This window comes from Rissa tridactyla, chromosome 7, assembly GCF_028500815.1.
Source record: "Rissa tridactyla isolate bRisTri1 chromosome 7, bRisTri1.patW.cur.20221130, whole genome shotgun sequence".
Classification (NCBI taxonomy): Eukaryota; Metazoa; Chordata; class Aves; order Charadriiformes; family Laridae; genus Rissa; species Rissa tridactyla.
In genome coordinates, this window is record NC_071472.1 from 16,758,120 (window position 1) to 16,785,402 (window position 27,283).

Genomic DNA, 27,283 nt, shown 5'->3' on the forward strand with positions numbered 1-27,283 from the left:
TGGGAGCCCAGATCTGAGATTTGCGATGACCTTAGCCAGGGGCCAGGCTGGGATCGGTGCCTGTCAGTCCTGTCACACTTGTTCTCTTGCACCTAAGTGTTGTACTTAGGACAAACTTGTTTCCTTGTTTGCTTTAGTGCTTCCGCTCAGAGGTCTGCGAGTGAAACCCCCCCACTGCTAATGTAACACAGATTAATAACCTCATTACTAGAGTATTTAAGGCCTGTTCTGTATTTCCCTTTCTTTGGCACCAGCAGTCTCCAAATGTTCCCAAGCACCAGCATGAACAGATCGAAGGCAGATATTTGCCTGCAGAAGATATCTGTGTCTTACTGCAGCAGCTTGCTAAGAAGACTTGCTTGCTGGAAAAGCCTTCCTACACTCCTCTGAGAGCTCCCCCATGCCTGCCTCAGGCAGTTCAGTTTATTTTTATTGCTGTATCTATCTGACACGTCCCCTTAGTACGTATCATTAACATCCTGAGCTGTGCTAGTCAGCAATTTAATTTTCGGACCTGGGATTACAAACAAGCAGAGGTTTTTCCTAGAAGGATGGGATGGACCATTCCCAGCGCCGCTTAGGTCTGGCTCTCCCCTCTCTGCTGTCCTGAGGCCCTGGCCATCCTCCTCAATTATCTTTTGGAGGATGGCTTTTCTTTTTATAAATTCACCAAGCAAAGTTATGTCACAGCTGTGGTAGCTTCCCTGCTGTACATTTACAGCATGCTGTGGCTTATTCAGATACTGGAAAGGCAGCAGGGAGGAAGGAGGGTCCACTATGGCCATGTAATGGAAACGTACAGTGATGAAACTCCCGGCCCTCTGTGTGCCAGAGCATCTGGTAAGACACAGGCTACAGTATCGGTATCCCGGAAAGCCCCCTTTATGAGACACAGGCCATGAAGTCTCTCTTGCCGTGACTGCACACATTGCTTGCAGGCTGGAGGCTGCAGCTGGAGCTCAGCAGGGACCAGCCGAGGCTCAACACCCAACAGCAGCAAGTTGGGACAAGCAGGAGACCCCAGTGAACTTGTCTCAAGGTTTTTCACTTAGGAGCTCAGGCTGAAGTTCAAGCACCCTCGGACCTCGTCTACTTCTTGCGGATGTGTGAATCCGGATGAAGAGGCCACACAAACGAACACTGATCAGCTCTTAACAGAGCATCACCACAGTCAAAATAGAGCCAGAGGAGAACTAGGACCGGATCCCAGCCCCAGCACTGGATAACTGAGAATCTTTGGAGCTGAAACAATGCACAAGACACAAAGAGTCAGTGATAACAACTGTAAAGCAGAGTTGAACTCCCTGAGACTGCAGACAGTTGTAGGTCTGGGGAGGCTGGTTCAAATGGATCTTGTATTTGCTAAAATCAGAGCATCAGAGTGAATGTGGCTCAGCAGCGGCTACAAAGGAGCTGCATAGATGAGACCCACTGCAGAGTCCCATCACGGCAGGTACCTACTCCACTGTGTATCAGCACTAGAGTGCCTGCCTGCAGTGCTATCAAAACCCTGAGTCTTCAGGGCATTTTTAAAGTCATGGGCTTTGCACAAATATTACAATGGAGAGGAGCATTTAAAGCCTCCATGCCCATGACTCCTATCTCAGTGACTGGCAGACTGGAGAGCAGGAAGATGGATGGATGGATGGATGGATGGATGGATGGATGGATGGATGGATGGATGGACGGACGGATGGACAGACGGACAGATGGACAAAAGCTCTGGATCTTCTCGTTGCTCACAGCTGGTGGAATATTTTTTCTCATTTACTGTCTGACTGCTGCTTTGCAGGACACTTGCCATGCTGTCCAACCACTTTAATACCCCAGTCTCAGCAGGTTTGCAGTGTTGCTGCTTTAAGACCTTTGCTCTTAAATGTCTGCAATCCAGGGATGGGGGTGTGTGTTAATTTATAGAGATTCATTCTGCCAAAATATCATAACAGCCTGGAGGCTGGAAGGAGCCTGTGTTAATTATACATGAACCCTGTTCCCCTGGCTGTAACTTCTCTGCCCACGCCACGAGTCTCCACACACATCTGGCCCATGCTGTGCTCCTAGGCACTCCAAAAAATGTGCATCAGATGTCAAAATGGGCAGAGAAACGTGCAGAACCCGGGGAACATGTGGGTGTCGGGTGTGCTGCTCTGCTTGGACCAATTGGACATGCTGCAGAGAGCCCAGGGCCTGCCAGCTGCCTGGGTTTGCCTTTCCAGTGGTCTGTCACATGAGAGGACACAGGAGATAGATAGGTAGGCCATGCTGCTGGTTAAAATCTAGCCGGGCTCAGAGCATCACCCAAACTGGTTTCATTTGACAAGGGGGTGAGGTTTTTGTGGTCCTTGCCTGTATCACGGTTGGCCTGGAACAAACAGACAATCATGATTTCCTACAGCATTTGCCCTCCAAAACCTCTGCTTGAGAAATTCAGAGCTTTCTTTTAAGAATCAAGCTGGGCAGAAGTGCCAGCAGACCCTGAGAAGAAGGGCCAGGGACTATTGCTTCACTTAGAGACATGCTGTATGTCCAGGTCGTTCCTGCTATCCACATGTGGGGTGAAGACCAAGCAGAAAGGATGATCTTCCCACCTGCACATGCTTTGGCACATTGTTATGGCACATAGCGTCAGGGCATTACAGCCCCTGGGTCCTCTTTGCCTCCTTTTCCCAGCATCAGAGGATGGTAAGAGTCACTGAGGAATGAGGAAAATCCTGGTGGTGTGTGAGGTGATGGATTATGGTGGGCCTGAGCCCTTAGTCCTCATGGTAAGTCCAGGCCTGGTACATAAGCCACTTCCCACGGGATTTCACATGCTAATGCTAGTGTAGCACCTGCTTCCCAGAAGTGCCTTTGTGTGGGCACCAGACAGCTGGCCCAGGCACCCAGGAGCTGTAACTCCACACACGCCGCATTAATTCCAGACCAAGTGGCTTTTCAATCCAGTTGCTTCTTCCCACCCTCCAAATCTCCTAGTGCTTCTGCGAGAAGTGCTGTGAAGTCTAAGCCAGCGATGTGAAGCCTCCCAGCCCAGGGTCTGCACGGTCCTCTAGGACCCTTGCTCCCGGAGCTGAGCTGTCTCACTCAGTTGCTCCTGCCACTCAGTTTTTGTGTTCATGACAAAGGCCAGCAGATCAGGCCACTTTCTAATAGGGGAGCCCAAAAAGAGCAATCCTTTGCGCAGGCTTTTGAGTGTGTGTGTGGGGGAGTGCTTGTATGTGAATAGCTCCAATAAATTTCAGCCAAGTGAAAAGCAGGAGGAAAGTCACTGACCCATTGCCCTGAGCCACCTGAAGGTGCAGAGCATTTGGAGGTCATCCATTAAAGGCAGTGCTGGCTACACGCACGCTCATAAATCTGCACCCACAAACCTCCAATGCTGCGCAGCGTCGCACCCCTATCTGAGGCACAGAAAGCATTAGGGCACTCATGGACCAGTTTTCCAGAAATAAACAAACACTGCTTTGTCCACATCTCCCCTCCTGTGTTTCAATCTGCTCTGAGTGACTAGAGCCAAGAAATTAAAACACCCTGGGTCTGGGATGAAACCTTAGGATGAAACTACTGATGTCTCCAGCCCACAGCACGTGGAAAATTGAATCAGAAGCTTTAGGGACTTGCAGAGAGCAGGCAGGCTTTTTTCTTCCCCCCCGAAAAATTTCCCCATGCTGCCCCGCTAATTTCACTATTTCATTTAAGTCTGGAGTCCTAAAGGGCTGTCCCTGTTTCCTCACCGTGGTTAGTGACCTCAGGCCTGGAAAAAGACACACAGAGATCGTAGTTTGGAGGAGAGAGCAGGACTTTGCATTCCCCATCCCCGCACATCCCCGTACAAGTAGGCACCATCCCTGGCAAAGTCTTTGCCTCTTGTTAGAGAGCAGAGCAACCAGCAGAGAGCCAAAGCCCTCCACCAGCTGCTGAACAGACCAGCATCCTTATAGACATTGCCCCAGTCTCTAAAGCACAGTGTGCCGCTGTAATGTCTCTCCAGTCCAGATGATGCTAATTAAGCAATAGTGCCTGGATGTAACGTGCTTCCTTACATCCAAGGCACTAATGGTGCTCAGCAAAGGCATACAGCAATTAGTCCATCTTCAGGTGTCACCCCCACAACAAATCAATAACTATTAAGGATAATTTATCCCATTTTTAACAGTCACACAGTTTTCCCCATTCTGAATCTTGATTTTAAATTACCAGCCTGCAGTGGGGCTTATTAAACCACAGTGAACTTGGAAGAGAAAGAAGGTGGGTGCTTTGGTGCCTTTCACAGCCACTTACATCGAGATGTGCTTTACCTGTTGTGTGAACATCTGCAAATGTCCACTGAGACTCAGGGTGGGAGAGACCAGACCACCACAGCCAACACCCCTTGCGCTGCGCCAGGATGTATTTGATCATGGGGGAGCAGTAAAGTGAAAAGGGCGGCAGGATCAGAGAGGAGAGCTGTAAGAGCCCTCCATCCACCTTCTCCATCCCTCATGCCAACACAGAGGAGGCTCAGCAGGAGATCGGGATTAAGGGCACAACTACAGACACGTGGAGTCTCAAGATGCTGCTCTGTCGCAGACTGCGTGCGCTGTTGTAGCAAATGCCATAACTGCTCCATGCCCATCTGCCCTTGGGGACGGTGGCATACCTGTGGTCTCCAGTGGATGAACACATTTGAGGGATTGTGAGGCGTTACTGGCATTTTCAACAGGAGGCAAGAGTGAACGTGGGAATTGTCAAAGGACAGAAAGAGCAGACTCCCGAGGGATGCCCCCAGTGCCACCAAGCAGAACATGGGGCCTCTTTGGACCAGACCCCGACAACCCTTTCTAAGTGTCTCAGACATACGGATCACCGTGCACAGGAAAGGAAAACCCACGCAGGTAAAATCCACTTGCTCCCAGAAACAAAAATAGAAATGAGAATAAATAGACTTTGAAATGTGTCTAGTACCTTTACCTGCAGAGGGTTCTTTGTGCTTATGGCAATGACGTGATACTTGTAGTAACACAGCTCACAGCTCCAGCAGCCTCTCTCGCTAATCCATTTGATCAGACATGGCTGGTGCGTGCACTTCACCGATCCATCGCATCGACACGGGCTCAGCAACTCCCCCTGAAAAAGAGCGACAGCATCAGTGAGGCTCTCCTCCTCCCACAGGCACGGCATGGCGCGGCACGGCATGGCATGACAGAAGCTCCATCATCCACCCATTTGCTCTTTGTTCCTTTTTAGCTAGTTTGGCTTAGGTAATAATTTTCCATCTAATAATTTTTTGCTGATGTGAACAGAGCTTGACAGGGATGTAATGGTTTCAAATACTTGGGTCCTATATTTTTTTGTGGAAAGCGACAGTTGGGTAGATAAGAGATGCCTAATATCACCGCTGAAGGAAAAACTAGGTGAGCACAGCTCTTACTAGACACCAGAGGACCCACACTAGACCACAACCAGTGGACACAGATCTGTTGGCAACCAGATGCCCCTGTTTCACTGCTCAGGTTTCTCTCTCTGCTACCTATTTTAGTACATGAGGTTGGCGGTGGGGATGGCTGGGAGACAGCCTCTGCTGCAGGCTGGTGTCCCGCTCAGCCCGGGGTGGCTTCCTCAAGCCCAGCCAGGCAGGAGGGGGAGGACAAACACAGCGACCCTTGGACTCTCTGTGTGGCTGGCTAACGCAGGCTGGCTCCTCTCCAGGAGCTGGACTGAGCCCAGCGCCATGCGGTTCCTCCCAGGACGTGCCAGGCAGTGGGCGTTTGCAGCGCTAGACGCAGATGTCCCCTTCCCAGTGCTCCTGGGCCAAGAGGGATGAACCTGACCATGGGTGGCAGACATGTGCTTTGCGTCCAGGTCTTTGTGTACCCGCAGCCCGGCAGGGAAAAGGTCCTCAAATTTCACACCCTCCTCATCCCCTTCCCCCAGACAGTCTGTCCCGAAAGTGAGTCACACTGATGGATAGCCCGTAGGGCTGGCTATTTTCACCCTAGAAGCAAACAATGTGGAGAACAAATTGTGTCCTGGCTTGTGACACACAGACATTTATGAGTGGTGGCTGAAACACTGATCCTCCTGGCTTGCTCCCTTATTTCTGGGGTAGCTTTAAACAGGAGTATCCAGGAAACCTCAATATTGTTCTGATCCAGTCCTGTTCACCATGGGACTAAATTCCCCTCTGCACACACAAGCTCAGGACCTCACTTTACAGTCATTTACCATTGCTTATTTAAGGAAAAACAGAGCCATGACATTTCACTCCCCACCTTTTAGTGTTTAAAAGCCACAGTATAGACCCCAATTGTGTATTTAGCTGTGCTCTAAGATTTAAAAGCTTTTAAAGGCAGAATGAGAATATCTATGGGATGGGGAAGGTTGGCATCATGCTTTCAGTGTTGGCGAGGGATACTATACCCCCTAGATCAGCCCCATCATTACCACTGATGGAACACCAGGATAACACAGCCTGGTGTCTGAGGCTGCTGGAGACAGCAAAAGACGTCCATCCCAGCTGCCTTGGGTTAGGAAACCAGATCCTGCCCTTGCTAACCCTGGTGGGAAGCTGCCTTTGCTTTCAGGGTACCACCTCAGGTCTCAGAACCTGAGGAACTGAGCACCACGCTGGGCAAGAGTGATACTTTTTTTTTTTTTAGGAAACCTAATGCAAACATGTTAATCATTTCATTTGCTTCAGCTAGGTGACCTAAAAACGTCATCTTCCATGAAATTTTAGCAAAACTGTAAATAACTGTTTACGTTACAAAACCAGGCTCAGCTCTACCTGCCACTGGTTTTCATTGCACGCTGGAGGGGACGCAAAGGGAGAGGGGGAGCAAGGAGGGTTGTAGGATCCCTGAACCTTTTTCACCTGGAAAGGTGCAACAGGACAAGCCAGGAGAAGGGAAGCAGGGAAGGATTAGATGGGAGGAAGGTGCGTGTGGGAAGGAGCACTAACATTTGGCATTCAAACTCCCCATGTGAGGTGCGGTTTGAGGGGCTCAGGTTCAGCTGTGCATGTTTGTGCCCCTTGCTGGGACTGAGGTGGGAAGGCACAACTGTGATAAGGAACTTGCATGAGCACGTACTGCCAGCCAGGATGCAAAAGGGGAGGGATCAGGGCTTAGCACAGCTCCTCCGCTCGCCAAACTTCTTCCACACTGATAGCTCTCCTTGTACAAGGACCTCTGCTCTGTGCCTCTCTGGTCTACCCTCCTCATCTCAGTCTCTGCTGCTTTATTTTCTCAACAGCTTCACTCCTCAGCACACAAGTGCGATCCCAGCACTGAACAGGTAACGCTGAAACCTCCCGGCTCTACAGTGTCCCTGCCGTTCCACCTCACCACACACCGGGTTCTCCTGCAGAGCTCAAAAAGCCAAGTGAGGGACCTGGGTTTTGTCTAACGAGCTGCTGGAAGCACTGGTGATGAGAAATCAGAAACGGGACAGAACAGAGCAGGAACTAAGAGCAACAACCTCCAGGTGAAGGTAGAGGAGAAAAGCTGTAGCTGCAGCATGGACTTACATTGGCTTCTAGGGCTCTGTACTAAATGAGTCTACAAAATCTAAGCTTGTCTCTTCAGAGCCAAGAGATGTTCCTAGACGTCCTACACCACCGTGGGGGCCCGGTCCCCCTTCCCTAATTGGGACACTCCAACTCGGACAGTCCTGCCAGCTCCTGCAAGAATTCAGGACTCAACTGTGGAGATGAATCCCCCAGTTTCTTGATTTTTGCAAATCCAGTAAAAACCTGATTTATCACATTTACTCCAGTCCTTGTGTGTGGCGCGCAGCTATTTTTGCATACTGCGAAGCCCAATTCTGTCCACAGCAGGCATTCGTAAAACACTGCCACATGCACACACGCACTCCTGCACCAGCAGAAAAATAAACACCAGGGGCATATTAAAGGAATAAATCCTTTGTACAGCAAAGGAGAAAGAGTCTCGCTGCCGGCTGTGCAGTGAGCTCGGGAACAGTCCATTGGCTGTGATACACATGAAGGATTCCCTGTACAGAGACCTCTGCTGCAAGGTACGTGCACACAAAAGCAAGTCCAAAATGAGGTGCAGATCACAGCAATTAGGGATGGAAATTGAATCCCCGTGCCTGTTTCTGTAGGTTTGTAGAAGTCAGCTCTGCACAACATATTCTCCAGTGCTTCAAACAACAGCGCTCCTACCAATTCCCTTTGGGGTCTGCTCTCCAAAGACCCTTTGAAGGGTCTACTTCCCAACACTTATTTTTACAATTTTCTGTTGTAGAATTACAACCCGTCACTTGGATCGGCCTAAGCATCATTTCTCCTTTATCAGCATCTAGTGGAGAAATGCTCCCCGGCTGCAAGCTTCAATCTCAGCTTGCTCAGTACCATCTTGTTCCCCTGAAACAACCAAGTGGGCTTAGGGCTCAGGGAACCTGCCTTTTTTTGTTGTTGTTATCCAAGTCTAAATTAGGGTTCATGTCAAAGGTGGAAAACCACAGGCAACAAAAAAGGAAGGCTATCTCTGGCTTCAGCCATAACCCTCTCAACATATGGATGAAATACTCTTCCCCATATATTACTGCTCTTCCCTACTTTTGGGAAGAGTAATATATTAAGCAGTTATGTATAATATTCTTCCCTGGTTTTGCCTGTGATGGGAGCTGGTCTCGAGGAGCAGCAGCGGCAAGGCCAGGCTGAACTGGCTTTACTGCTGGAGACGCACCGGGAGTGCAGGTTTTCTCCAGCTCTGTCCGCTCCTTACGAATTCCCAATCCCTGCCCCTTGCAATACGTCAAAGTGGTTAATGATTATCTGGGCCCTGCTATTTTAAGCCTACTGAGAAAGGATGAAAAAAAAATATTATTGCCAGCGTACGCTTCTGATTCTTAGTATAGCTAGGGAGAAAACAATGACGTCAGGAGCAGCATCACCCTATTGCGTGCTGGTGTCAGTGTTTCGCCCGGCCATTTTATCTGTCATTGATCAGTGCTGGGAGCCCATCCACGCATTGCTATCAAAGCTGCAGCTGCTCACCCACCAGCAGGCGGTCATGGGATGCGTTTCCCAGGCCTGTCCTTTTAACTATAAATTAACTATAGCAAATTTGCCCACCCCATCTCCTCTGAACATGTCAGGGCCGGGGATGATGGTGTCATTGGGCCAGGACGTGGCCTTCTGGGGTCTCCCAGCTCCAGCTGTGCTGACCTACATCTGCTGCCTGGGCTTTTCCTGAGCACCAGCTCAGCTGGAAAGAGCCACGTTAGCAACATCCTGCTACCACAACTATTAAAGCAAGCGTTTTGAAAACCAGGGCAAGCTGTACAGCAAAGCCGGATGGCTGATGGTGATCTTAACACCTGCAGCTTTTCCTCAACTGTGTGTTTTCCCTGCTCAGGTGTACCAAGAAGCATCAGTCATTAGCGTCACCCACAGGACCAGTGCCATAGGCCAGAGAAGGGCGGTGAGAAGAAGATGAAAGTCACCCACATCATGAGGGCTACCATCTGTCTCCAGGTAGGCACATGCAGCCGCCACTGCTCACGGGAGTAGCTGCACATGCAGATCTGCTTGCATTTATCTGGGTTTGTCTTCTTTGGCAAAGAAAACCAGGAATATTTAATTTCAGGTCTTCAGCTGAGTCTCCTAAACACACTTAAATCTTCACATTGAATTTAAATGTAATGGGAAGTTTTATTATGGCGAATAAATGCCAAATGATTTCTATATTAAGAAAATAATTACAGAGGAATTAAATCCAATGGCAAAGAGAAACCCACTGTTACAGAGCTGGTAAACTTCAATAAACATGTATTAACGATCACTCTGTCTTCACACACACTTAGAGGAACTGCCCCTCCATCCTCTTCAACTAAACACACGTGTTACTATCAGCATCTCAGATGCTTCCCGTGAATACCCTCCCGTGCCCGAGCACTGTGCGACAGCCTCAACCATCAACAGGCAACAAGGGACACGTAATAAACACCTATGAATATATGTATATGTATATTGCATGACCAGCACGGGGGGAGATCGATGCAGAGTGTGGACCCAGCGAGGAGTGACTGGGCTTACACCTCCCATGGTGTTGGGACAGCACAGGACACGGTTATGCGTGGGGCTCTGCGGTGGGGTAGCGTCTGCCCAGGTGCCCCGGCAGAGCTGGGTGCTGACCCCAATCTCCACATCGGCAGCAGTTTGCCAAGAGAATTTCCTTGGGGAAGGGTTCCCTGACTAAGTAGCTCCCTAAAACCTGGAAAACCTACGGGAAAACCTACACGAGTGATTATAAAAAGAAATCACCCAGACTCTTTGCAGCTCCCTTCCCACCCCCAGGTGCCACCACTGCTGCCATGATACCTCCGTGACCAGGACTTGGCTCATCCCACAGCTTCCCTGCAAGACTGGGCATCCCTTCAGCACGCAGAGGCAGTGCTGCCCCATACCAGGCAGCCCCGGTGGGGCAACAAGTAGCAAGAGAAACACAGCCCCATAAAGGACCGGAGAAAAACCCAGCTCTGGACAATGATTTCTGTTGCTCAGACATGGTTTTAAGCCTGCTGCTGCCTGGCTCAAGTTTTCAGTGTGGGATCTTGGCCTGGCAGCTCCCTGGGCCAGGACCACATCTCTGAGGGGCTCTGCCACAGTAGAGATGTGGGTCCCTTTCTGGGGCTCCTCATCCCCACGGCTGTACAGCCAGGAACGGTGGCCCAGGGGCTCTGAGATGGGTGTGGAGAAGGCGGGGGGGCGGGGGCACAGCTCTGCTTTTTTGTGATTTTCTGCAATTTTTGATGTGTATTAGCTGTTCTGGCAGTCCTGTGAAGGGGGCACTTATCTCCAACAGGGCAATGACTAATCTAGCAACAAAACACAGGCATCCCCCTGCCTACAGACTGGACACGAGCAGAAAGGCAGCTCAGCTTTAATGCACCCAGCAAAACCACCACGCATCCCTCCAGGACCACCAGGCATGTTTTAGGGGTGTCTGGAAATGTGGGTGATGAACAGGAGAGGGATACATCTCACAGGGTCCTGAGCTGAGACCCAATGTTTGTTCCAGAGCGAGTCCTGACTGAAAAGCCATCCGTCTGCAGAGCTCCTGATCCTCCGAAAACAGCACAAATTGCCTTTCCGCCCACGGAGGCTGCTGCTGCCGCACCTGCGAGGAGCACCGAGGCTGCCACGCCACTCAGGCTTTTTCTGCACCTCTCTGATGAAAATATGAAAGGCTGCAGCCACAGCTGCCGGGGGGGAGGGCAGGGTGGGACCTGCTCCGCAGCCTCCTTCTGCAGGAACGCTCATCCCACCGCTATCACAAGTGACTTGACTTTCAGGCTGAGCAGCTGGTACCCACAGCCCTCGGCTCTACCACGGCCATGGGGAATCTTGAGTGATCCCTGCTCCTTCCCATCTCCGGCATTTCGTGCCTGTCACCACCGCTAGGACAGATGGATGGATGGACAGACAGTGCTGGGGGTGGCAGCTCAGAATTTGGAAACAGGATGGAGAAGGGGGAATTCCTGGAAGGGAGACTTTCTTTTTTCTGAGCCTTGTTGATGCCCACAGGGTTTCTGGGACTTTTTGTCACTGCAGAGCTAAGAGACCATCACCTCATCTGGCCTGCTCACCACGGCATCAGTGAAGCTTGCCCATGTTTTAAGCCAAAAGATGGTTTTTTGGTTAAAGCAGAGGCTCAGCTGTGTTGGAGGCAGACAGCATGCCCCCATCCCCCACAATGGTGCAGGGATTTGGGGGAGAGGCGTCTGGCCGGTCCCCATCCCAGAGCTGTGCCCCGGTCAGCAGAGCACAGAAAAGCCCCAAAAGGCCCCTGAGCTGCACCACGGCGTTGGCTGCCCCCTTCACCAAACTGCCCTGCTCCTCCTCTGCCACCTCTGAGCGGGACGTTCAGAAGCAAGACCCCCAAAGCGCTGCCCATGTGCCCCCGTGGGATCCCCACTGCTTAGTAACAGGGATGGGTGACGCCTTGAAAAAGCCCGAGGGCAACCTCCGTACTCCACCTTTGCCACAGGGTAAGCAACGGTGCAACGTGCTGAGCTGGGCAGGAGCAGGGACGGGTCTCCTCTGCGCACAGATCATCTCTTGGCCCCACCAGGGAGCAGAAAAAGGATGGCTTTTTTTTCCCCTTTAATTGCTAAAACCTTAAAGAGCTCTGCAGGGCAGGAGGGCAGGTGAGAGGCAAATGAAGATGGGGAATAAACACTCAGGAATAAAAGAAAGAAGGAGGAAGGTGCCTGAGAAGTCCTGGGTGCGGAAAGCCCAGTGCGTTAGAGAGCGGCGGCAGCTCTGCCTCCGTCCCACAGAAGCCTTTGCTGTGGTGACATCCTCGGAGCAGTCTGGAGCGGTGGCTCAGCCACACGGTTCTGCCTTCGCTCCTTCACTGAATTTCAGGAAAAGGTGATTGAACGCAGCTCCGCGGAGCTTCCTGTGAGCTGTCAGGGAGCTGGGGCATGTTGGCACAATGCCTCAGAACCAGCAAAGCAAAGCAGAAACGTTGTGGAGTTTAATGTGAAATATTTGAACGTGGCCCTACCCCTTCCCATTAAAAAATAAGAAAAAAAGGGCTTGATTTTGGCTAGGGCTGTTTCAATATTCAGCTGAGAGTAACTTGCCCACGTGTGTGCCCGCAGGCAGGCACAACCCACCAGCTCTGGGCACATCGCCGCCACCAGTGGTAAAGGACGAAGGGAGCTGGTACAGGTAAAACCAGGTGTCTCATGGTTTAACATCAATTTCCTTTAAGGGAAAGTCCTTTAAAGGAGCAGAAAGCATACATTTTTCTGAGAAACAGAGACTCATGGGGTATTTTTTGTGCAATGGGCTCCAGGGGATTTTAACAGCTTGGTTTCAGGCCAGGGAAAGGTGATGGGCAGAGAGCCCTACCATGTAAGTCCCACTGGGCTATGAAAGGGGGGCAGCGTGGATGGGAATGCTGGGGGCAGGTTCTCACTGGGGACAGCCACTGCTAAGGGTCCCTTTGACTGAGGAGATGCTGAGGTTTGTCTCTGTGTGTAGGTTTTGCCAAAAAACAGGCTTTTCTGGGAGGATATTGTTCAGAACAGGAGTCGTGACCCATCAGTTGTTCTCAGAGCAAATAACCCAGCGAGGGACCTGTTGCTGCCGCCACTGAACCTGAGAAGAAGAAGCCAGGACTGATCCTGCCCTGTGCCCAGCAGAATGGACCGTTCTGTGCAATACAGCAAAGGGCTCTACTGACTTCAGAGAGGAGAAGACACCCGCCCTGACAGTTTTTCTCCAGCACTTTGCGCCAGTGGTGTCCCTGGCTTCATTTCTTGGCAAAAGGGAAGCCCTCAGTTTGCAGAGTCCAGGCAGTGAGGTGGTGTCTCCCCGCTGTACCTGATCAGGCCCTCACACTTCTGTGGCGCGACCACGCATGGACAGGAGGAGCTCGCCCAGCTCACGGGTGACAGGGGGTTGGAGGTGAATCGCCCCCTGCTCTGCCCGCTGCACCAAGCTCCCTACTTCTCTCCTTCACAGCTCCACCATCTTGTCCTTTTTGGTAACCAAACTCCACACAACTTAATTTCCTAAAGCCAGAAAGCACCCTTCTTAGGGGATGAAAACCTACTCAATAGAAACAGCACCTGGAGGACCAACATTTCAAAGGACCGTGCCGCCGCCTGCACGCACCACCATCAAAATGACACCTGCAAACGGCCCCGCCATCCCATTTTCCTGGCACGGGGAGGCAGACACGAGGCTGTCCCGGCTGTGCACGGATGTGTTCGCAGAGCCCAGCCACGGCATGGCTACACCACTGTCTCCCCTTGCTCCGGCAGCTCTCACACAGGCTCTTGGCCAGTCTCAGCTATTGCCACCAAACTACGAGTAGAAAAGGTTTGTGAAAACCAGTTCCACCAGAACAAAGTTGGACCTTGCCTGAAATACTGAGTAACAAAGGATTTTTCAGGAATCAACAGCCCAAGGAGCAGAGAGCTTACAATACATAGATCACATTGGGATTTATTTGCTTTTCTCTCCACAGAAAGCTTTCCACAAGAAAAATAACTTTTCTTAGGTGTTCTAGAGCCCACTTCATCCTAATGTCATTGAACATGTTTTTGATTAGCTGATTTAAGTAATTCTTACTAAATGTTGCTCAGTTGCAAGGAATCAAAAAGCAAGCATCTCAGATATCACCTGCTGTGCCTCATCAGGTGTGATAATAGCACCGATTAAGTGAAGAGCCTTCAGTGCATAGAAATCACAGTGCTGCGCATGTGAAATCGAGATACCTGAATACTCCTGAGCACTCGGGTGTTAGAGTGAGTTCAGCTCCAGACCTGCCCTGAATACAGAGCGGAGCTGCCTCAGCATCCCAGAGAAGAATTGTCCTAGCCCGTAGCTCTTGGGCTTTCACCCAAAGTATCGAGGCCTTAAACTTCTGCAGATTTACTGTAGACTACATCCATTTTGTAAGCTAGAGCAACCTAGTCTCTTCTGAAAGAGAAATCCACTGTTGTTTCACTCTGGTTCTTCTTAATTAAAAAAATAAAAGTATTTCAGACAATACTTGGATTTATTCTGTGTGAGATACAAGAGCGAGCTCAGTTTTGCTCCCTAGGATGCTGGGGTAAATCTGATGCGACTCCATGAAGCCAAACAGTTCTTCAGCACAAATCAAGTGCCCTTAAGTTATGACTTCTTGTAACAAATTTTCAACCAATTAAAGAGGTTTTCCATTATTTTTTTTTAAATTGCTTTTTCTAGTGAAAAAGCCTCAACTAAATAGAATTCTTCTAAATATACTGCTTCTTTTTCATGGGGAAAAAAAAAAAAAGATAGCAATTATTCCTTATTATCTCTAATCCTTGGGGACCTTCACCTTTCTACTGCTTCAGCCCTCATCAGATCCATCAATGCGTATTTCAAAAGTTCAAAGTATAAAGTTAATGCTTTCAGCATGTAAGTACCACATAATGCAATTCTTATCAGAGACGTGCTCATAATTCAGCAAATTGAACTTTGCAGCTACTTCCCTGGGAAGCTGTTCATAAAGATACTTAGCTAATGGGCATTTCAGAAAACATTATGCCATCAGCCGCTGAGGAGCAGCCATGGCAAATCCACAGAAATGGATGCTGGTTTGACTCTCCAGATGATAGATCCCACTTTTAAAGATAGTGAAACAAACAGAGCAATAGACTTTTTTTCTTTTTTCTTTTTTTTTTTCCCTGAGAAAGCTGAAAAACCCTTCAACCATAAGAGCTGAGAAAATCTGTATTCTGTAGTATTTGCCTCATCTTCCCGCTTCCATCATGAAAGAGAAAATGGCCAGGTGCTGTTGGCAGCCTTACAGCAGTGAGATGCTCCTTCCAAAAGTGCAACAACTGCTCAAGAGCTGCTTCATGCCAGTACCACGAGCTCATTGATGTGGGGGAGAGGAAAATGACAGTACCGCAGGATTTGGGGGTTCCCATTTGCCGTAGGACCCTCAAGCGACCCCCAGCCAGGACTGAGGGCAGCAGGGTGGGGAACTGGGGGAGCTGTGTGCATGTTCAATAAGTGGAAGCCAATAATAAGGTGCAGACAAGATGTTTCCAGCCCTCAAAGGCTGCGTTTCCCAGCTGGGAGCAGAGACGGGGGGTGGGCAGGACAGGCCATCCCAGCAGGTCTGGATGGGGATTCTGTGCAGTTGCTTTTCCTCCTCTTCCCAGGCTGGTCATGACCAGCAGCTCGGAGATGGAAACCCTCCAAAGAAGCCGTTTGTGTCTCCTGCCACGTGGGGTGGTGCTGGGACGGGGGCGGCCGCTGGCCCCGCGCACAACCAGGGTGATGGCAGGGTGAAGACAGAAGTAGGGGTGAAAGCAGAAGCGGTGGAGGGGCAGTGAAGTGGGAGACAGCACATCATAGACAGGGCTGCCGCAGCAGCCGGGGAAACGTGATATAAAATAATGAGCGCGGTTTGTTTACTTTTAGCTTCGGTAACGCTGCAGGTCCGAGCTGTTTCATTAAGACGTGGCCTGATCCACTTTTCCTTTCTGCCTCCCAGACTCGAGGAGAAGAATATGCAATTACAAAGTTCACTCATGTAGAGCCCTTCAATTACCGGGTAACTCTGTTACGGCTTTTCCAAATGTTACGAGACTCGTGCAGTAGGACATGACATCTGAAGTAATTCATTTTTCATCTGCCGATTAGCAGAAATTAAAATGGTTCTCAGAACATCCCAATTTATGTGAGATCAAGTTCCTTATTACTACAAAACGTCTTAGTGGGGAAGGCATTTCTTTTTATCGTCTCAGGCAACCCTGCAAGCAGAGATGCTGAACAAAAATATATGAAGGAGGTGGCAGAGGGGAGAATAGAGGCCCTCAAAGACCGCGGGTGGTGGAGCTCCAGAGCCCTGCCTTCCAATCCTGCCATAAGGTCACTTAAATGTTTGGCGGAAAGTCAAAATGCTTGCTGGCACAAATGTGCTCTGGAGGCAGAGGCACATCCTTTGGAAATGATGCAGTCAGAGAATGAGGCTGAACTGCCTTTACTGGCAGCGAGCTAAAAACCAGCCATAAATATAAAGCGCTTCCTCAGCAGGGGTCTGCTGCGCCGGCGAGTGGAGCGGCAGCGGAGCAGCTGCCTGCAGGACGCGCTCGAGCACGGATGACGGATGCCGTGCAGGGACCCCAACGGGCCAAACCCACCATCCCTGGTAATACCTCTGCAATGGGACCTGGGGAAGGACCCATGGGGCTGGGGCAGGAGGTGTCCGCAGGGCTGGCAGCTCAGGGGGCTGAGAATTCGGTGTGAGAGCCAGCGGCAGCGTGGAGCAGCCAGCGCAAGGGATGGGATAAGGGAGGGGATAAAAGCAGGGAGTCTCAAACCGTCTGGCTGTGGCAAGAGCGGTCACGTTGCCCCTTCACTTGCTTTCTACTTTCACGGCATCATGGGTGCTGGAAAAGTAGGTGAGGTTCCCTGGGGAAAAACTGGGATTAGGAGCGGGGCGAGCGCGCTCTTGCCGTCTCTCGGCACCATCCTCGCCCCCGCCACGGGAGCGTGGTCCAGAGCTCATAAACCTGTAGGCCCACTTAGTCAAAGTGCAGCAAAAATAAACCACGGGAAAGGAGAACAGGCAGCTTAATCCCCAAATCCCTTTGCCTTGCTTGACAATTTTCCAGCCGAGAGCAGCTCAAGAAGATAGAGCCGAAGGTACTGGCAGCACTGGCCGCACTGTCCCGGGGGGAAGCTGCACAACATTAATTCTGACTTTCCAACGCTGCCCTGGCCGAGGGCCACCTGTATAAGAAGCTGCAGGAATCCATGGGTTTCAGTCTTTGCCTGCTTATGCCTCCTGGTGAAAAGCCTTGTTGTGTTTTTCTACCCAGCTGGGAAATCCAGCTTTCCCTTTCACAGACAGAGTATAAAACAGAGAGGAGGAAAGGTAGAAATAAATGTAAGACTAGCCGTAACATCAGTACAGTGGGCTACAGAGGCCATTTTCTGTTTTTTCTTTCAGTCTTCCTTTTGCATAAGAAAGGTATCGGGTTTATTGCGTGTCTAAGAGTGAAATACACAGAGAGACGTGTGTGTACATAAACAGTGCAAGGGCTCTGAGGTTTCGACACGGTCCGCATAAAGATATTAAGCATTACATAGGGCTGATTTATTATCTGACTCTGCAATAACCTTTTGAAGATATACTGATTGGCAATTTGCATATTAACAAATACATCACCACTGAGGCAATGTCAGATGTTATGCACGGCTATGTTCCGCTCCAGAGGTGGCTGAATTTCAACCAGCGGCCAAACCATTTGTATCCTTCAGCACAAAAGATGCCCTATTGAAATAGGAATTACTACCCTCTCTGTTGTTGGTCTTTATTGTGCTTTGTCAAATTGTTTCTCCTGCTCCCTCCCCATGGGATTTGCTGTATCAGGTACAGAATCTGTTTCTGCCACGTGAGGTTCCTCCTACCACACCTGGATTAGGTTATTTAACTTGGTGAACTACGTCCCATCAGACTGGGCTGTGATGGGTCTTCCAGCACCCTCCTTTAGCTAGGGGACAGGCTGCCTTCCTCTGAAAGAACGTCTCCTCCGTAACAACTCACAGCTCCCTTAGCAAGTTGTGTCTCTGCTCAGGAAGGGTCAGGTGCCTGCTCCCATCTGGGCTTTTCTTTTGCCTTAGTAACGAAGCCAAAGGCACCAGCAAAAAAATGCTGGCCAAGAGCTCGACCCGCTCTTGGCCAGCATTGGGAACAAAACGTTGGTGTGCACCGACCACGGGCTTCAGACACTTCAGCTGCACTGAGACAGCGCTCCACTGCTCTCTCCAGAGGTAGAGACTTTCTTGTCTTTCTAATTTGCAGTCAGCTCTTAGGTTGGGATTGTCCCTTACATCCACCCAGCTGCTCTACTCCACTTCCTCATGCAGCAAGCTAAGAGCAACATGGAAATGTGACGCTTGGCCAGCTCGCTTCCCTGATGATGATGACCTGCTGTCTTCTGGCTGGACTAATTACTCCATTCATGCTGCCAGCAGCTGGGATGCAAGACAGTCACCAGCTGGGCCATCAGAGAGAGAAGAGGAAAGAAGGATGCTGTTCTCATTGCTTTGCCCTGGGTGTTATGGGTGCAAAGTGGTCAGGGCTAGAATTCCCAAGAGCTGAGATCTTTTATTGCGGTGTTGCTGGGCTTCGATATGCCATAAAGATTTTAAGAGGTTTTTGAAAGTTGCCTCTGCAGAACTGGCTTTGGTAGATGTCCTGGTTTGAGTGATACAGGACTAATTTCTCTTCTAATACCTGGGAAAACTGCATTTTTAGAAGACCTGAATTTGTGAAAATATTTACTTTATAGCCAGCTACAGTATGTGGGTTTCAAGGTCTCAGTGTTTTAGAGCTAGATGGGTGCAGGGATGAGGAGGAGCAAGACCCAGGCACTTGACCCAAGCTGACCAACAGGATTATTTCATACCATGAACGTCACATTCAATATAAATTTTTTATTCTGCAATCCTGAGAACTTCTTGCCCTGGTGCTGGACCCCTGAGCCCTTCCCTTCCTCCCAAAGCCATAGCACTCGCAGTGTCCGACATTTGCTGTCCCTGCTGGGAGTGCACAGCTTCTGCTGATAGAATTGGCTGAGTATAATCCTTGTATATTTTATATTGGTATTGGGATCAATACTGGTTCTTTAGTATGATTAATGTTAATTATTTAGTCTTATTCTATTAAATCTGTTTATATTTCAACCCTCAGGTTTCCTCTTTTTTTCCCAATTCCCCTTCCCGGGTGGGGAGGGGTCATCGGGTGATAGAATAATTGTCTAAATGACAATAAACTGTTGTGAGTTCCTCAAACCATAACAGTAGAGATGAGCACAGAAATGATCCCTATTCACAGATGCACATTACCTGGAAGAAGTCCCACTAATTGTTGAGATTTGTGTTCAGGGCAGGGTAGTGTGTAATCAGCTACTCATCTGCTCTTTGGTGCCGAACGCTGAGAAGTTGTGCCTGCAGAGCCGAAAGCATTCAGGCAAGACTAAAGAAACTCATTACCCAGCCATCACCCTTCATGGTGATGCTCCAGGAATAGTAAATATCTGCAGCAGCTGCCGGTGCTCCTCATGGGCCGCAGTGCCCTGGGAAGCACGGACGCCTGGGGTCGTCATGGGCAGAGCGGGTCCCAGCCCCAGCTCTCCCTCCTGCAACTCCGCCAGTGATGTGCCGTTGGGTTTGGGTCAATCTCCATGCCGAGATCCTTGCTCTGTGTATCAGGGTAATGGCTCTTATCCATCGCACATGGTCAACCGGAAACTTCATTTACCTACATTTGTCAGGGGCTTTGAGATCTTGAATAAACAAGTCTGTTGAAGTGCAGATGATTAAACGTGGCTGGACACTCATCTGCATGGCCACTGATCTTTGCTGGCGTGCCTTTGCTGCTCTGGCAGTCGGAGCGCGTCCCAGGCCCGGGCACTGGGGCAGCCCATGACTGCTCTGGAGGAAGGTCCTGTGCCTTGCAGCAGCCCTGTCCACCCACAGGGGTGTCTAAGTGGGCGTTCTTCAGAGACCCCTGCCAGCATGATGTGAACACAAACTTAGCCTTTGAGGGAAAAGGAATTATTCTAATACAGCACAACCACCCAGTTGGGGGGCTTCTCTTATTCAATACATTTACACACAAATCCTCAGTCTGACTTCTGTGTCCTTCCTGAAAGGAATGGGCAGTGGGAGATGATTTTTTTTAACTCCATTTCCAAAACAAGTACCTCCAGCTGTCGTGCAAGCCTCCGCGATGTGCTGGTGCTCGGCAAGATCCCTGCCTCCGGGGATGGCAGAGCCGGGTGGAGGTGTCTTGGCAGAGACCAGTGACTGCATCTGTGGCTCCTGCGCAAGCCACGTCTGCCTTCATCTCTTGTATTCATGCATTTCCACAGGTGGCAAGTTCACCCAGAGATATTTTTTTTTTGAGGGGCAGTGAGCGGGAAATGAAAGTGATGGTGCCTGCCGGCAAGGTGCCTGCATCACAAGGATGATACTTCTGATCATCCCAAGAAATTGGAGGACTTCTGACAGCCCCAGGGCCTGGCAGGTGGAAACGCTCCTTCTGCATCCTCCAGACTCTCTCCTTGTGCTTGCCCACCATCCCTGGGCTCTGCCAGCAGCCAGGGAAGCTGAGTGGGATCTCCAGGTGGGACCTGCGTCCTGGGCTTCACCGTTCAGCATCTCTAGGTGGGACCTGCGTCCTGGGCTTCACTGTTCAGGATCTCCAGCAATTTTGCCTTCCTGCTGCTGGGAGGTGAGCAACAGTTTTTGAATTTTTAATTTAATTCATTTTCTTTAATTTCTTTGGAGATGTTGGAGATGAAAGTCTGCCTGGTAACAGTCTGCTGATGAACATGAGCACACAGGGGGCAGGACTTGAAACGCGCTCTGCTGTACTGCCACGTGTTTCAGGGCTGGCTATGTTACAGACAGAGAGCAGGGTGCCCAGGTCGCTCCTGACTGGATTGTTTTCTGGTTAAATTCACTGCTAATAGGAAAAAAAAAAAAAAAGTAATAATCCAAGCCTGTGACTATTAGATCTGCCTGTCGTTACAGGGAGGAGCTTGCCTCCCCCCTTACCTGATTAGATTGCGAGGAAACAGGGACAGAAGCTGAGTGAGTTTCCCCAAGGTGAGCCAGAAATACGGGCACGTTTGTCACCGCGGGAACAATTTTATTTGCCCGGCCTGCAGGTGACTGGGGCACGCGAAGGCGACGCTTGGGCCAGAGCGCAGGAAAGGGAAGGCAGAGGGGAAGCGGTCACCTCGGTGGAATTGTGATGAAAGGGAGCGAGGTGTGAAGCTTGCCAAGGAAACAGAGAGGGGGGAGAGCTGCGACGTGAGGAGCAAACACAGGCTGGCAGCGTGTGCCGAGCCCTGCCGGGTGCTGCCCGCACGCTGGCCAAAGTCGATGGCAGCCCCAGCTGCGTAGAAACAGTCGAGGCGGCAACCGGGGGAGATTTGTTATTTGGTTTTTCCCCATGAGGCAGGGATAAGAAGATGCTGCTAGGGCTGAGCGTGTTGAAGTCACGCCGCCTCGAGGCTGCCAGCAGATCCGGTCCTGCCTTGGCCTGGGTGATGCTTTGCCTATTTGCTTTGGACCCTGGGATTTTGGGCAGGGGCACCTCAGGGCTGATCATCTGCTGCTGGGAGCATCCTGGGGCAGAAGCCCTTCAGGGCAGGGCTTTGCACTGTCCCCAGCTCCGTACAGCCCCTTGCATGTTGTTTTCCAGAAGAAAAATCAGTATTTTCCTTGCACTAGCTACAAAACAAGCTCAGATACGCAAAGGCAGTTGCTCAAACCTGCCCGACTGACTCTGCCATAACCTGTCCTTTCCTCCCTGTCTCCTCTTTACATGACCTCCCTACATACACTGATTTCTCCTTTTTCATCCCAGACCGTCAGGAGTGGATGGCAAGAGTCGGCTGCACACAATACGTCACATCCACCTGCGCTGTTCTCTCGGGAGAAACGTCACAGGGTACGTCCGTGAAAGGCGACAGGGGCAATGTCTGGGGACAGACACGGGGAGCGAGGGCTACAAGGGAAATGCCGTTATCCATCCTGTGGGGGTGCCTTAAAAGAACAGGCATTGGTGCGGGTGTACCCAGGCTTTTTGCACTTTGATACTCAGTTATGGAGTTTGTCACACATAGAAAAGCTTCCCTGTTCCCACTGGGCTGTGGGGAGAGGATCCCAAAGTGCCTTGGCATATGAAACAGTCCTACTACCGCCTTTAAGTATTAATATTGAATTAAAACTAAAAGCATCCTAGCTAAAGTGGAAGACATTTATAAAAGCCCAACTTCCTAAAATACAGTCTGGGGAGAACCTGGGTCTTCTCCATCTCAGACCCTGCTCAGCAGGGACCACAGAGCAGCATAGCCCACCTGCAGCTGCTGCAGCACTGCACCTCTCCAAAAGGTGTCCCAGGACTTCTCCTTTAACTTGGTTATTAAAGACACTTGCAGAAAACCATTGGGCTCATTTCCACAGTCCTGTCCCTCGTTATCAGACACACCTGAGCATCCCCTGTACTCCCTTTAAGAGCAGAAAGCAAGGCTGCTTTAGGGTTTGGATGGGGTAGCAGGGTCTCCTCTGGGGGAGTTCTAGGCCACCTGCCCAGGAACAATCCCAGGGTCCCCAAGAGGGGGGCCTCCAAAGCTGAATTGCTTCTCAGAGCATCTGTGAGGAGGTACTTTTTAAGCCTTTATTAAAGCAGAGTGGTGGCTGGTCACAGGTTTACTGTGGGTCACACAGACATCTGGGAATTTTTTGCTGCCTCTCTGGTGCTGCTGCTGGCACTTGGGTGGCTGTGCCCATGGCCAGCTCTGCTAATCTGGCTGAAAACCAGCCTGGGAGAATTGATGTCTTTGGTGGGGCCAGGGAAAGGACAGAAACATAGAAAGGAACCTGTCCTTGGAAGCAGGGTGGAAGGAGGCTGTGCTGCCTTTTGGTCAGCAATGTTATGGCCTTGATTAGGCTTCAGTGGGTCACGGTATGTTACCCTGAGTTATGAAGGATTGGTTTCCCTGGTAGACTGACAATGTTAATCTGCACCTCCCTCCAAGGAGGATTAGCTCACTGGTCTTGCAGTTCCATGGACAGCAGGTGCCATTGATTTTTCTCAGCCTCCTCGGAGCCCTTGGGGACAGCTTTGTTGGTCCTGGTCCACAATGCAGCTAGGTGCAAATGGAAACATGAGCTCGGCACCAAAGAGCAGATGAGTAGCTGATCGCACACTGATGTGACTGGGATTCCTCCTGCATCCACCTTTACTCTGCATGTTTCTCAGATACAAAATGTCTCAAGAACAGATTAATGGCTGAATGTGAGCGAGGAGCTGGCATGAGCTTTTTAACCTGATGCTGAACACACTTTTATCTTTAAGCTTTTGTGATTCAGAAGCCCCACGTGGTTCTCCAGTCCCTAGAGGAGACTTTCTGCTCTACACAGTGCAGGACTGGAAAATGGGACTGTTGTAGATACAAAGAACAGAAGGTTATGTCTAAGGTACCTCACCCTTGCTGTGTTTTAGGCTCCAGACTTGTCTTCTCTCCCATGAACCTGAATAGAGATGCTCAGTCAATGGGGAGGGAATATTTTTCACCAGAGAGCTGATCCATCTCTGATTTATTTTTCTTCCCTGGTTCCCAAGAGTTTGAGATGATCTTGAGGCTAAAAATCATTTTTCTGTCCATGAGCCACGGTTTTTCTCAAGTTTAAGGCCCACAGTAAAGAGGCTGCTTACCCCTGGTTTCGGTTGTTGCTCAGCATCCTTCCCTCTCCCCATGTGGGGCTTGCAGCCTTTCCCTCCTTTCTCTAACGCTCCTCCGGATGCTGCCCAACCTCACCTCTTTCTGTACAACCAGATTAATCCAGAGTTTCTGTATCTGGCCTGTATTCGATATAGGTTTTTCTGTGGGTTAGGCCAGTTTTTCGCCTGTATCAGCTCAGCTGATGAAAGCCATTACACCTTTCTGGAAACCATCTCCCTGCCCTACCCACAGGCTCCTAGAAACATGCCATCACAACCCAGCAGCCTTTCAGGTAGGCATTCACTTCTCTTATGTGATTGTGCTGTAATTCTGTGCTTTTGTGAGTTTGAAGTGGTCGTCGGCAGCACTGACACAGCTACCTGCACTGCCGTGAACCTGTGACGAGCCATCACTCAGCTCTGACCTGTCAGCACGGGCTCTCTGCAAACGCAGGGAGCAGTCTCTGGGACCACCACAATCCATCTTTAACAATCTTTTTTGCCAGGGTAAGAGGATAAGAGATTGTGAAACTGAAGGCCAAGACTCTTGGGAACAATTCTGAAATCTGTGCCCCAAAGACCCCCACTTCCTCCACCTAATTCTGTGCTTTCCTTTACACTTTAAGGAAACTATCTTAGCCTGTATTATCTGAGAGACAAGCACTGCCATCAGCAGGTTGCAGATGCTGTTGAGTTCTTTGGGATGCTTTTCCTCAGGGCAAAGACTTTTTTTTTTTTTATTCTATTCTCCTGAATGGCTCATTAGATCCTATTTAGGTGGAAACATACTTATTTCACTTGGGAGATGCTCAGAGCTGTCTGCCAGGCAAGTGCTATCTACCTGGAACTATTTTGGAGGATGCTCCTCCAAAATTCAACAGTAATTGTAACAAGAACACCCAGGTGTATTAGCAAACTGGGAGCTTTGTTGAGTGATAATATTAAACGAGCAATAAGCTGTTTACCAACTTGAGGTTTACTTGTTCCCTCATATTTGTGTGTGAGTTTGGAGTTGGTCGCTCTCAGTGATGGTGGTGGGTTTGAGGATTCCTTGGCCTGATTCAGATTCACAAAACCCAGAGGGGGTTTGGCACAGGGGAATGCCCATGCCAGAAGTCACGGAAAAGGCTGGAGAGGGACAGGTAGCCCCACTGTGCACATGGCCCGCTGAAAGCTGCAAGATCAGCTTGGGAGGGAGGGTGAGTGATTATTTAGCAAAGTTCAAGGAGAAGCAATGGGAGAAAGTGAACAAAGACCCCCCCACATGATGAGGGTCCACCTTAGCCTGGATGATGCTCTTCTGGGCTGGGAATGGTCTTCCCCCTCACATTGACTCTGGCCCAGCCTTCATGTGTCATGAACCACAAATGCTTCTACTTTCTGTGGATGCCTTTTCTGGATTGCTTCTGTGTTAGGAATAGCACGCCTTTATCTCTGTAGCCAGAGAAAAATAGCCTAAAAGCACTCAAGGGAGGCTCTTACAGAAAGAGAGCACGGTTGGGTTTGACTTTAGGTGAAGAAGATTCTTTGGTGCAGAGATTTTTGTTGCCTTGCACAGTAGCTCGACGGTATCTCCTTAGACCAAGAACTGGGAGCCTCCAGCCCAACCACAGAGAGAGCAGACCATGGGAGGCAGGTCTGGGCTCTGGGGAGAGGCCCTTGTGCTGGTGGCCAGCCACACATCTTCCCTGGCTAACTGAGCTAAATGCCTTTACATTAAGAAACTGGAGCCTGCTTTGAACAGACAGATACGAGATTGACGAGACTGCTTCAGCAGCCAGCTCCAGCCTCCTGTTAATGCACGTCATATGAACTTGCTCGCAAACACGCTCTGCTCTGTTATAAAATCAGTTCAATTTAATGCCCCAACTCCTTCCTGAAAGCTCCTCCAAAACCTCCCTACTTGGTCACTTAGAAACTTGCTCACCATTTTCACCCTAAATTCATTCCAGCTCTATCTATATTAAATATTTCTGTGGCATAATAATTTTGAGGGCTTGAACAGCTCTTTTTCCTCCCTAGAGTTCCCCCTCTTGCATATTTACAGGGATAAATCAGGTCCCCTGTCAGCTGTTTCTTTTTCCCAGACTCCCCAGGTCCTGCTCGTGAGACTGCCTTGCTGTGGTTATGCATGTAGCCCTGTTTCTGTGCCACCTCTGGGTTGAAGGCCTCTCCTTTAAGCATGGGTGGTTTGCTCCTCATGCTGTCCCGTCCCAGCCCAGCCCTTCCCACAGCCAGGCACAGAGGTATCCATAATGCGTGAGAGTTGTGAGAGAGACCCTGTTTTCCACCATGTTGCAGGATCACATTTGTCTTTTTCAGCCCAGCAGCAGTCTGGTCATTCAAAATCACTGTGTATTCAGCGACATCATCAAGTCTTTGTGTTGCAGACACACAGAAACCACACTTCCCCGAGGAGCTCAGTTACCATCTCTCTGTTCTAGGGCCAGAGATGTCAGATACAAGGAAACACACATCTTTCTGCTTCTGAAAGAGCTGGGACTCTTTAGCCTGGAGAAGAGAAGGCTGAGGGGAGACCTTATTATGGCATACAAGTATCTAAAGGGTGGGTTGAAGGAGGATGGTGCCAGACTCTTTTCAGTGGTTCCCAGTGACAGGACAAGGGGCAATGGGCACAAGCTGGAACATAGGAAGTTCCGTTCAAATACATGGAAAAACTTCTTTACGGTGAGGGTGACAGAGCACTGGAACAGGCTGCCCAGGGAGGTTGTGGAGTCCCCTTCTCTGGAGATTTTCAAGACTCGCCTGGATGCAGTCCTGAGTAATGTGCTCTAGGCAATCCTGCTTTAGCAGGGGAGTTGGACTAGATGATCTCTAGAGGTCCCTTCCAGCTCTGAAGATTCTGTGATATGTGCAGGACTTTACAGCAGCAGGTGTAGGAATATTATTTGTACCAGAAGGCATACACTGGAACCTCGTGAGACCAGCCTGTTTGAGGTGGAAGCCTCGCAAGTTTATCAGTTTTCTAATATTTGTGCATTTAGGGATTGAGAGATTTTTATAACAGCATGCCACACCTTTGGCATTGCTCCGCACTAGATCAGCTTCAGACCTGCCCAAGTCTTGTCTGGGACTAAACCCCGTGCTGCTCCCTCACATCCCGCCTGCTTTAGCGGCAGGGTAAGGATCTGAGCAATGCTGAAGGGTGTTTAAACGACAGAAACCCCTCGCTACAAAAAAGCCAAGAAATACAGAGGAAAAGCACAAAAGGGCACAGCAGCAAAAGCCCAGATGAGCTGAAGATTTCCTTCAGCAAAGCAGAAGCCCTCAGTGTCCTTCTTGTCTGTGTTTCCCTCCAAGACCCGAGGCGCAGCCAGCACTTTCACCCGGTGATGCTCTAAGCCGTGGAGCTGGGAGGGGGAGGATGGGAGGACTTCCACTTCTCTTCAATGGCAGAATTCCTTTGTTTCCTGCTCATTGGTTCAAATGTTGCATTGTCCAAACAATTCATTACAAAAGGGAATTAAACAAACAGCTCTTTTCATTTTCCACAATAATTGTTTTATTCCCGG

The 27,283-nt window shown here is 50.0% G+C and overlaps 1 protein-coding gene across 1 annotated transcript in view; it reads right to left on the reverse strand.

Moving 5' to 3' along the window:
• Window positions 1–27,283, reverse strand: part of MARCHF4 (membrane associated ring-CH-type finger 4) — a 105,551-nt gene that overhangs the window by 27,308 nt on the left and 50,960 nt on the right. The window contains exon 2 of the mRNA XM_054209242.1: window positions 4,948–5,103. Within this exon, the coding sequence (XP_054065217.1) occupies window positions 4,948–5,103 (156 nt within the window). The remainder of the gene's footprint in view (window positions 1–4,947; window positions 5,104–27,283) is intronic.